The 12,604-nt window shown below is 36.9% G+C and overlaps 1 protein-coding gene across 8 annotated transcripts in view; it reads right to left on the reverse strand.

Annotated features, from left to right (window-relative positions):
- Positions 1-12,604, reverse strand: part of SPAG9 (sperm associated antigen 9) — a 98,143-nt gene that overhangs the window by 85,029 nt on the left and 510 nt on the right. For all 8 annotated transcript variants that reach the window (XM_039343992.1, XM_039344017.1, XM_039343985.1 and 5 more), the window contains exon 2: positions 7,858-7,978. In XM_039343992.1, the coding sequence (XP_039199926.1) occupies positions 7,858-7,978 (121 nt within the window). The remainder of the gene's footprint in view (positions 1-7,857; positions 7,979-12,604) is intronic.

Consider the following 12,604-nt stretch of genomic DNA (forward strand, 5'->3'; position numbering starts at 1 on the left):
TGCAATTTAGCATGTCACGTGACAATACCCAACATAAAATCAAAAATACAGAAAGTCAGTCTTGTTCCGCTGAACACACAGAAGATTGAACGGCTGCTCCCACTTCACTTTGCTTTTCACTTCTGCATAACTCCTCCTTAACAGCTGCTGTATGCATTTCTACTAGCAGACAATAGCTATATTGGCACAGAATTGTGGAAAGGCAATATTTTAGCAAATTCTATCTTGAAACGAACAAGTTATATCATTTTGCTCTTCTTGCTAATATAAACAGCTAACCAAGTTCAGAATGATTCTTTTCTTATTATTCCAAAGTCCATAAAATCCATGATCTTAAATTTGTACATTCACTTTTTTTTCCCCTAAAAAGAATGGTTATATTTCTTTGCAATGATTGCTGGGTTATGTGCCATCAAATCAGTATTGAATCTCAACTACCACATAGATAGATTTTCTCCAGGACAGTCTGTACCCAGTTTGGTCTTTCTAGTCGTCCAAATGCATACCCATCACTAGTATAATCGTGATCATCCTCCTTGCTTCTGGTTGTCCTCTTCTCTTTTTTTCCTCTTTTTCTCCTTTTCTTTCCACCTTTCCCAAAATTATCTTCATTGTATGTTTATGCATTAATATTACAGCGTCTTCATTTTATTGTAATTTCTTTGACTACTGTGAGCCATCCAGAGCCACTGAGAATTGGATGGCAAACATGTTTCATTTATTATGGTTGGGTGCATAGCTAGCTAGAGGTTTACACTGGATTCAGCATTTTTGTCCGTTCTTACCAAGAACTTAAGGTAGTCAGATGTTGTTCTTTAATAATATTAGTGGTATCATCGCAGGATGTAAGCTGTTCCAAGTAAAGCTGCCTTTTGCAATAGTATTCAAGGGTGCTGTAAATGTTTTGGGATTGCACCCAAGGAACCTATTACTATTTGTATTATTTTTTGCTTTCTTTTGCCACAGTTGTTCTACTTTTTTTTTTGCAGCTCTTGTATTTTGTGATTTTTCTCAAATTTTTCTCTTCTCTTCTGCTCTTTCCAGGTACTGCAGTGTTCACTATCCAGATTTTTTTTGTCTTTTTTATCGACAATTATAAAGTCTGAGAAGTTATAGGGCAGGCGTTTGTCTGTTTGAATTGTAAAATTCCAGAGAACTTTAACTTCTTTTCTATTACTTTGTCTATTCTGTAGTTCATCAGTTCTTGCTTGCAGACAAGCACTACTTCTTGCAGACATTCCAATGCATTGTTGCTATTTTGTCATGCCTTTGTTTCTAATCAGCCTGTGCAATCTTGCAGCACTAACTACAGTAAACATAGCCACCTTTTCTCCAACTTCTTTGCAGAGGTAACATTTATTGTCTGTTGCTGCCTCCTCAATTCTGGTTTTATATGCATTTGTTTTTAAGGCTTGGTCTTCTGCAGCCAGAATTAGTCCCTTTGTCTCCTTCAACTTTCCTGCTCTTAGCCAGTGTCAGGTCTTCTTTTTGTTATCTGATATGATTTTACTGAATCTTATTTTGTTATTTGCAAACATTATGCTCAAAGCAAATACAATTCAGAATATTAACTATTCCAACCTGAAATTATCAGGATACTGATAAAGCACTTATACTGATAAAGCACTCTTTCCATCTTTTTGTCTAAGCCAGAGGTGGCACTCGGAGCCCTCTCTGTGGGCACACGTGCCATTGCCCCAGCCTTGCCTCCCCCCGTGACCCCCTCCTCTCCAGCAGCCCCCCTGAAGGAGAGTCGCCCTCGAGCGTGGCCCACACGGAGCAGCGCAGCCAAGGACATGGTAGCCAGGCAGCGTAGACAAGACTCTGCCCTCACATCCCATCATGCAGTTGATGCTGCAGGGCACAGGCAGAGGGTGTGGCTGCCATAGCACTGCTGAGCTGCCTGGGCGTTCTGCGGTGGGCCCTGGAGGCAGTGAGTGGTCCTGTGGGCAGGCGGGGCAGGGGATGGGGGGGCAGAGCGGGGGCGTGGCAGGGGGTGGAGCAGGGCGGGGCCAGTTTTTGGGCACTCGGTCTCTAAAAGGTTCGCCATCACTGGTCTAAGCTATTAATTGAAATGGTAAAAGTGTACCTACCTTAATTGCTCATAATAGTCTTCTTTTTAAAGCGTAAATTGCAGGTTAGCTATACATTCCATACTTACAACTCTCACTAGCTAGGATTACAGATCAGGATTTGTTCCTTTGGTGGCAAAGAAAATGTCAGGGTTTGGCTGCCATAACAAGCTTTTGCTTTTTTTGGTTGGGTTACTCTCTCATCTAAGCCCAAAGAACAAGTAGAAAAAATAGACTCCATGCATGATGTTTAGCAAGATTCTCAACTGAATGGCATGCAAACAGTCAATGCATGTGAAGCCAAGACATCTGAAAAGAATGTCACAAGTTTTATTTCTTGTGTATCTACAATTCTGAATAAATACTCAACTCAAATGGCTAGACTAGCATACAGGAGCATTACCAACAACAATGCTGGTCAAATCAAAACTCCTACAAGATAAGTAACCAAACAACAGATAGAGAAATTCATCATTTACATTATATGTATTATTTAGTGAATAAAGAACTTTATGAATCTGGGAAAGAGTAGGCGGACATTTTTAAAATAAATTACACAGAACTATCTCTTTTTAAGTTATTTTAAGTTTAAGCATAACAATAACATTTAAACTGAGATATTGCTACACAGTCCAAATTCCATGTTTATTTTAATTTCAGTTAGGCCATATTACATTTAGAAATGACACTATTCTTACTCTTAATTTATAGATCTTTATAGGTCTTTAAATAAAGAATACATATAGCTCTGGGAAATGACAATTTAAGCCAAACTGCCTATTTTCTAAAGAACAATCTTCCTTTGTAAAAGTAAATCACAGGAAGGCCTAGATGCCAAGTGAATAAGCAGCTTAGAATAGACAGATATGGCAGTACTATATTTTTATACAAGTAACCTAGGACACTAGAAATTAGAGGAAGATAAAGTTCTCAAGCATACAAAATTTAAGAAAAATCTATTATGGGTGAACCAAACAGAAAATTTCTAATAGCTGGAGAGATTAAAGAGGAAGGGATTAACAAGAAAGAAAGAGGGCATAATAGTAGAAAATACACCGGGCTGTCTGCCTAAGACACTTGTGGCTGCTGGTACTAGTGCACTGCTTTCCATGTGCCCACTTACTTTTTTATAATCCCTTCCTCCCCAATGAATGTAAATGTAAAATGGAATTCTCTTCTTGTAATTATTCCAGCTGAGGGGGGCAACCAGAGGATGATAGCTAATCGGCTTCTGGGGGAAGCCAGCCAACTGAAGACAGGCAAATAATGCTGGCTATTTGCAGTTTCTACAAAGAAGTGGATGTGGATCAGTTCCCTTTGGTCTTCTGATGTGAAACTGCCCAAGGTGTTTCTCCTTACAATCGTTCCTTTTTCTCATGAAGAGACCACAAGACAGCAACCTCTATCTCGGGAGGAGGGGAGGGGGCAGGGAGACAGGGGAATTAATCGTTTTGCTCCAGCTGCATATTAGAGCCTTTTGAGGACACTAGGCTTGTGCACTTCTCTTGCTAACTATTTTTAGAACTTGTCAATTAATTTAAGGAAGTTTAAGGAAGTTAGTCATTCTTTTCATTAAGCTAAACATATCCAATTCCTGCAACCATTCTTTCTATGTTTTAGCCTTTAATCCCCTAATCATTCCAAGATCCCTCTCGCAGTTACTAATGTTGAGCCAGGTACCACCTATTCTAGTACATTTGGAGTTGTTTTGCCTAAATGTAAAACCTTTCTTTTCTCTACACTGAATTTCATCTTCTTAGATAGGGCCTGTGAGATCCACCATCTTCGGCTTGGTGCCATGCTGGTGTCCTGCCATCAAAGGACTGGGGGGGGGGTAGCATGGGGGGGAACAAATGGGCAACAATAAAGCTGTATGTATTTTTGTGGGGGAATTTGGGAGGGGGATGGGATGACAGCTGAAGAAAAGCTGATCAACGTGGGACTGGTTCGTGCCAAGGTGTCTTCAAGGCCATTTACCATGAGTGTGGAAAGTTACCAGTCCAAACACCTCAGTATTTCGAAAACATTTAGGCACCATCGCATTGGCTGTTTGGACAGGTCATGGGGGGAGGGACAGGATTGAAAGAAATAGCTTTGTTGTTGTGTGGGAAACTCAGATTACATCTGACTTTAGTGCAACCAGCATCTCTTGGTAAAAGTACTTTTCACTTCAACCAAATGGAGTCAGGAGTTTTTCTTCCCTAAGGCAAAGTTCCCCAATCTTTTGGGGTTGGCTGCCCAGAATGGGGAGGAGGGAGGAAAGAAGGAATAGTTTTGTGAAAGGTTTAAATATGCGTTTGTGTGCGCATGTACATCCACAGCTCATGCGAGTGGGGCCACAAGCACCTGCAATGTTTGGGGCGATGGTCACGCGAGTGGGGCCGCAAACACCTACAACGGTCACACAAGTGGGGCTGTGTGCATGTGCTCACACATGCACACCGGCCAGCCATTCATGCAGCCCAGTGGCCAATAGGCCGCAGCCGGTAGTGGGATGCAGCCCACAGGTTGGAGACCCCTGCCCTAAGGGATCTGACTGGGGCAGATCTGACAGGGCCCAGTGTTCAAGTCTGTCAAGGTCCTCCTATAACTTGTGCCTATATTCTGGAGATTTGGCTATTCCTGCCAGCTTGATGTTATCTGAAAATTTGAGGAGTTCATTTTCTATCCCCTTGTCTAAGTCATTGATGAAGATATTGAAGAGTATTTGGCCTAAGATAGAGCCTTGGGGTACCCCACCACATCCCTTCTTATACATTCAGTTCCCTTAAAGATTACATATTGAGTGTGGTTGGTCAGCCAATTACAAATCCATCTGCTGCCGATGCTGTCTAACCCACATTTTTCTAGCTTATCAAGTAGCAGATTGTGCTCAATTTTATCAAATGTCTTATTGAAGTCTAAATAAATTATTTTCACAACATTTGGCTAGTCTACTAATTTTGTCACTTTGTCAAAGAATATTTGTCTGGCATGATCTGTTTTTGACCAATCCATGTTGGTTTCTGATGATGACTTTGTCTCTAGGTGTTCACAAATTTGTTGCTTGATTTATTTCATACTTAAACTGATTTTACATTTAGCTTTTTTTCTTTAAAATAAGGAAATCTGGACAGATTTTTTAAAGGAGAAATTATTTTTTTCTGCTATGCTTAACTTCAGTTTTTTGTTTGTATTTGGACACTGGAATTATTTTATACTTGTGAAAAGTGGTTGAGCCTATAAAGTGGAGATATGGAATTACACTTGAAGATAAGAAGGTATTTGGAACATTGTGTATTGGGGATGTATTTTGTAAAGGGGAAATGGTCCTAGGGTTTTTTATATATTAAGAAGTTGGAACCATTTCAACTTTTAAATGGGATTTTGTTATAGTTAAAGATGAGATGTGAGTTTTATATAAATCAATTAATGTTAAAACTTAAGAATTATGTATGGATCTTTTGTTGGTAACTGGATAAGATGTTATTTATCCAATTTGCATACTTACAAGAAATGGATTGTGGGATGGAGAGATTTATATTTATTAGCTAAGAAGAGGTGAGGATATTAGGGATCTCTTTACACTTGCCACAAACTGGGTGAGGAATCATTTTCCAGGAAGGGAATTTTTTATATATTTATTTCTCTTGTAATTCTTTTTGCTTTCTTGGGTTCTATTATCTTTTATTGTTTTATTTAAACAATTTCCAGTTTCAAGCTGGAAACACAATCATATGATTTCCTACTGAATGAGGGATTCACTTAGTCAGGAATTACCAACTCCAATTGTGACCGCAAAATGAAGATTCCCGGTAGAGATATGCAAAGCATTTTGAGGCCAAAAACATTTTAAACATTTATAAATCACAAGATAAACAAACACTGGATTGCAGTCACCCAATTTATGGTTTTCTAAGAATCTACCTGGTAACCAAAAACAGTGTTAGAAGTACAGATTATATTTTAGGTTGATGCTTTACAGGCTTCTGGGTTCATTAAATGAAAATAAACTAAAATGTTAAATTAGGAAAGATAAGAAACTTTGAAAGTTCAAGAAAAAATGTCAGCAGTCACACTTTCACTTCAGGTGACCAAATACCCAGCACCCTAACAACTTGTTAGGCTGCTGGAGAATGGGAGAAACCTTCTGATTACAAAGAAGTGATGTTGTCTGATAAAACTGTTTCAGAATATATCAAAGTATTTATAATAGAGTATTAAATACTCTATTTAAAAAGAAAATAACAGTTTGAATAGCTACTGCAGAAAAGTACATGTCAAGACTGACATTTTTTCTATTATTATTTGCATTCTTTCTGAAACTTTTAGCTATTTCATCAGAAATAATTTTTACATCTGCTTACATTTAAGTAATATAGAATTATTATAAAATAAGAGAGAATTTTTACCACTAAATTTCCTGGAAAGTTTTAAGAATATTTTGAATCATTTTAACTTGAAAAATATCAAGTTACAGGTAATAGAATCCATTTGAACGTAGCTGATCTAAAGTAAGTCAAATCTGGTTAGCGAGACTACAAGTATATCCCAAGTGAGACTACAAGTACGGTACATCCCAGATTTGATTCATAAGAGTGACTGGGGATTTATGAAAAATCTTAAACATGTTTACCCATAAATCAGTCTCAGCATGTATTATGGAACTTTTCCCCAAGAAAATTCTTTGCCTCTTAATCCTTCTTAATATTTCAGCCTGTTGCAGATCTAGAATGGCTGTTATATGATTATTTCAGATGGACAAATCACTCCAAGTGTTAGTTGAACATCTTTCACAAAACTGTCCGCTCAGCTACCCCAAAAATTTTAACTAGGTTAGTATCTACATGGATTATACTAGTTAATACAAAATAAAATACATGTACACATGTTATTATTAAGAATACTAAAAACAAAAAGGTGATTCCTGGGTAAATTCATGTTGACTAGCATAAAATGCACGAACACCAGGAAATTTATAAAACTATAAAAGTTTTAATAAGATAAAATACCAAGCTTTTGCTGACTACTGCCAGCATCGTCAGGGTAACTTCCAGTCGACGGGGGGAAGCTATTTATGGATATGGCGCTCTTTGTGCCCAGCTCCTAGACCTCGCACAGGTCCCAGCCAATCCACCTGTGCTTTGATGGTAATTTCCGTATTGCTAGCCGTTGTTTCCTTGCTTTCCTTGCTTGTATCCATATCACCTCCCTTTACATGAGGAGGGGAGAAAGGGTGGTGATATGGATACAAGCAAGGAAAGCAAGGAAACAACGGCTAGCAATACGGAAATTACGATCAAAGCACAGGTGGATTGGCTGGGACCTGTGACGAGGTCTAGGAGCTGGGCGCAGAGAGCGCCATATCCATAAATAGCTTCCCCCATCGACTGGAAGTTACCCTGACGATGCTGGAAGTAGCCAGCAAAAGCTTGGTGTTTTATCTTATTAAAACTTTTATAGTTTTATAAATTTCCTGGTGTTCGTGCATTTTATGCTAGTCAACATGCACATATGTGTATTTATGTGTGTGCACATGTATATGCATTGAGATGGGTGGATACACAAATCTATAAACAAAACACCATAACTAGGGAATTGTTTAGGTACAAGCCTCTTTCATGATTTTCACTTCCAAAATATAAATGAACTGTGTGAGACATTTAAAAGGACTTGATTAGAGTTAAAGAAGCTTCTTGGATGAGAAGCAAAACGTCTTCAAGAAAAACAAGAAAGCCCAGTTGCCTCGTGAAAAAAAGCACCTTTGGGATGACTTCATTAGCATTTACACATATTTTTTACTTACTTTGATCAGCATAATTTTTTGCTTTCAGTTCAAGTTGCCGAGTTTGTGACTCTAAAGCTTCTACTCGTATCTGAATCTCTTTTTTTTCTTGTTCTTGAGAATCTTCAAATTCAATAAATTTCTGTGTCAAAAGAAAATGTATTTATGAGTATATTTAAACATTGTATATATATTTAAATACTCTGTAGAAGCTGTTTAATCTCTTTTCCAAACCATTTAAGGAGCACAAGCAAAAGAAGTACACATTGTTTGTATCCAAATCTATACTATATTAGAGGCTACAGTCCTGATTCTTACTGGGATAATTTTTATCCTGTCTATGTTGGGATATGTCCAGCCTGTGTTGGCTGCACCTGGACCATATTATTTTGGCTCAGAAATTAAGCAGTTTATTTTGGACAATACTTTGATGGAAGGGCTACAGGCTATATTGGAATTTTTTAAAAGAAATCCAGAAAGAAAGCAATAGCAAACCACTTCTGTACTGTTACTAAAAAAAACTACTGGGACATTTCCATGAAATCATCAGGAATAAAGTTAAACTTGCGGGAGATTCTACTTTTACCATACAGGTATTGTTATAAACATTAATATCATTCTCCCTATAGCTATTCCAAAGAATCCACAACAATCCAAGATTTGGAAAATGTACACTGGGGATGGAGAATCCAATTTAAGTCTGCTCTGCTGACAGAGAGACACAGCTGACACATCTTAGCTTCCTACAGATGCTCTTAGATAAACTCCACACTAAGCTATTTAGTAATCCTTTGAATCTCAAAGTTTTTAAGAGATTATTCAGTGTTTAACAGTGAGTTTCTAATCCATTTATCCTGAGCCTCCCTGATAATCCAAATGAAATTTCAAAATAGAACATAAACTTTTTATTCTTAATAAAACAGCAATTCAAACGATTTAAAAACTATTCAAAATAGTTAAAATCATATAGCATTTCAGTTTTGGTTCTATTTAGTATTCTCTGTATAAATATAGCACTGAATACTTAGCTAGAATTCAGCTAGTATACCTCTAAAGGATTTCAAAGTAAAGTTTTAGCCCAGAAAGTTATGCAACGTATCTTTTAGGACTTTCTTTTGATGGAAAAAAATCAGCAAATATTCATCTCTATGATATGCAAAACTAGGGACAAAAAAGAAATAGATAACAAACAACCCTGGGTTATTTTGTGGGAACATGAGAGAAATAATGAAACCTAATTCAAAAATGAAATGAAACTAATTCAAAAAAACATAACATATTTTCATTAAACATCAGGATACAAATACTTAAAGAATGGGACATGTCATAATTCTGATGTAATCTTGGTTTGCAAGATTTGTAAAAACAAAGAAGGCAAAATAGCACAAGGGAAAATACAAATGATCTTCTGTACATACATACAAATGTGGGGGGAGGGGGTTAATTTCATATCCTAAAAGTAGGAAATCTCCCAACCAACTTAATTTTAAAATAAAAGCAAACACAGATATATCAAGCATATAATAAGGGCAGAAAGGAACACTCTACAGGTGGTGTCACTGGATGTGTTAAGGAAAAATTTCATAATACCAAATGACAGAAGCTATGTAATTTTGCACTAGAGATATATAATCTCTTGTCCAGGGTATTCTTGAGATGAAAAACAAAAATTATGAATATATACATTGGATAAACATATATTCTAGTCAAGAGACTTATGTGCATATACAGTTATGTGCTGATGATTAGAACATACATTGGTTTCTGGCCATTTCAAAACATCTCAGATAAAACTATCTTTAGCCCTATCAATATCAGAAAGATTGTTTTGAGAAAATGTTTGGCACAAATTATATCTTCGGAAAAGATCAAGATAACACTAATGATAGAAAAAAGCCAAGTGCATTAGGTACTTAAAATAGTTTTACCCTTTTCTTTAGCCAAAAGAATCCTTACAAATACCATGTGACACATACTGCCTTCAGAAACTAAAGAAATAATGATAAAGACAAAAATATTCTTGACTACAAGACAAGAGTTATGGTATCTCTTTTACTTCAAATGCTACCATAAAGTAATAATGTTACTGCCATAAATCATAAGAGAAATAAAAATTAAAATGCTTTAACTGAGGCTAGCATAAAAATCCTAATAGACTACATATAATACCTTGTCGCCTTCTTAGATACTTCCTCCACTTCACATAATACTCCCAAACAGATTTAGAAAGTGCTACAGTTTTCTAGAGAGATTTCAGAAGGTGAGAGGAAGGCAAGAGAAGTGAGGAATTCAGCTTGTCAACAGTGTCTGCATAGCTGGTAGAAGGATACCACTAGCTATGTACTATCATAGTAATTACAACCATTACTATTGCAATTGTCTTTCAACAGTAAATACACCACAGCAGTGATGGCATTCAGAATTGTTCAAATAAATAAAAGAACATATTTTATTTTTTTAGTTTCTATGAGATTGGACAACCATTTGTCTGAAATCGTAGGGTTTCCTGCCTAAGCAAGAGGTTGGATTAGAAGACCTCCAAAGTCCCTTCCAACCTATTCTATTCTATTCTACCTAATGTCAAGTCAGAACATTAATCCATCTAATTTGCTACAATGATTCTATACATCAATAACCCTAAATTCTGTAACAGGTCTTTTTCCTAGTTCTTCTTAACTGGGGTTTAAGCAAAGCAAATGTTCAGGTAAATTCCATGGATAACTAGCAAATAATTATTACTCAATAAAAAGTCCATTTCCACTCATATTCTTGTCAAATGCATATATGAATATAAATTTAACTAATCATTTCAAAGTTAACTCTTGCATTCATCAATGCATTTATATAATTAATGTTGTAACTCCTTATAATTTGGTAACTCACAGCCAAAATTACCATAATCATTTTTAATTCATTACAAAACTAATTGACATAGTTCATCTACATATCTTGACCAAATATTATTTGACATATTTGTTTCTGATGATAGTGTCTATCCTAATTTATCTTTCATTCTCAGTATCATTTGCTTCTTAAGCAGCAATATCAAGCGTTTTAACAAATGAATGCCCAGGATCCTGGGACTGTCCTATCCTGCCCACAAAGAATCCGAGTCAGAATAAAGCTGGCAGGGATCTTGGAGGTCTTCTAGTCCAATCCCCTGCTCAAGCAGGAGTCCCTATATCATTTCAGACAAGTGGCTCTCCGGTCTCTTCTTATAAACCTCTAGTGATTAAGCACCCACAATGTCTGAAGGCAAGCTGTTCCTCTGGTTGATTATCCTCACTGTTAGGAAGTTTCTCCTTAATTACAGGTTGCTTCTCTCCTTGATTAGTTTCCATCCATTGTTTCTTGTCTTGCCTTCTGGTGCTTTGGAAAATAAATTGAACTCCTCCTCCTTGTGGCAGCTTTTCAAATACTGGAATATTATCATGTCCCCCCTAGTCCTTTTTTTTTTTTCTCCAGACTATCCATACCCAGTTCCTGCAACCATTCTTCATATGTTTTAGTCTACAGGCCTTTAATCATCTTAGTTGATTAAAAAAGTCAAAAGAAAGTTTTCCCCTAAAGAATGGAAGAAATAGCACAACAGTACTTATACTTTAAGTACTCTTCAAAATATGTTGCTGAAATATTATAAAAGTTGTCAACTCATGAGCATCACAGTTTTGAGGAATCAGACTGAGAGTTCTAGTCCTGCCTTAGGCATGAGAGCTAGCTGGATCACCTTGGGGCAGTAATATTCTCAGACCAACCCATCTCATAGGGTTGCTCTTGTGGAGGAAATAGGAAAAAGAAAAAGTATTATATATATTTGCCCTCAAGTTATACAAAATAATAAAGGTTGTTTTAAATAAATGAATAAATTCTGGATGCAGCAGAAGGTGAACCTAGAATGCCAAGCATCAGCAGCATGCCTTTATCAAAGAATGTATCTAAAATGTTCAGTTGTGCTATTGTTTAATGAAAAGCAACCTTCAATGTTACAGGTGGAAGAACTGCATAAGGAAGGGATACTTATTTTTTTTCTCTTTCATCTATTTAAAATTCAAAGTTTCATTTATAAATATAGAGAGAAGATAGCAACATAAAGCATATTACTAGCAATTATTTTACATAATGCATCCTATCTATAATTTTTAGTATCAAATGTATTGTAATCTCACTTCTGATATTAAGTGTCTTAGAGATTCATGAACAAAATGTTGCTTTGAAGTGACATTATCTGTTGCTTCAAAGTTTCATTCTCCACAACTTGCTAAACATAGTCCTCTACAAGAATGGATTTATTGAGGCCTAACATTGCACAACAAACATATGACAACTACCGCAACTAAAATTACTGCTCCAGGGAATGACAGTGTTGAAAGCAATAAACTGAGCCTTTCAGAAGTTCACCCTAGTCTACCCATTGCGTCACAAGATACAGCTGGCAAGAATCCTGGGTAACAGCAGCCAATCAGATTCCTCTGGAAGGATCACAAGCTATGCAATCAAAGCATCTCCTTCAACAGTATCCTTTAACCCAACTGTGGGACAAGCAGCTCCACCACTGGGCCTCCCCCACAAGATTCACACCCACGCCTATTGCTCGTGGATTTTTCTTTTCTACACTTTTTTCAGCTCTCCATGCGCCTGACAAATAGCCTACTTCCAGCTTGGTTATGGAAGTCCGTCCCAGGCTATTATTTAGCTTCTTCATCCTCTCCCCATCAAACTTTTGACCACGGACAGTCCTGCCACTCCTCCAACGCATCCTTCCAGCCCT

Source organism: Crotalus tigris, unplaced genomic scaffold (genome assembly GCF_016545835.1).
Source record: "Crotalus tigris isolate CLP2741 ecotype Arizona unplaced genomic scaffold, ASM1654583v1 scf7180000017551.9496454, whole genome shotgun sequence".
NCBI classification, from domain to species: Eukaryota; Metazoa; Chordata; class Lepidosauria; order Squamata; family Viperidae; genus Crotalus; species Crotalus tigris.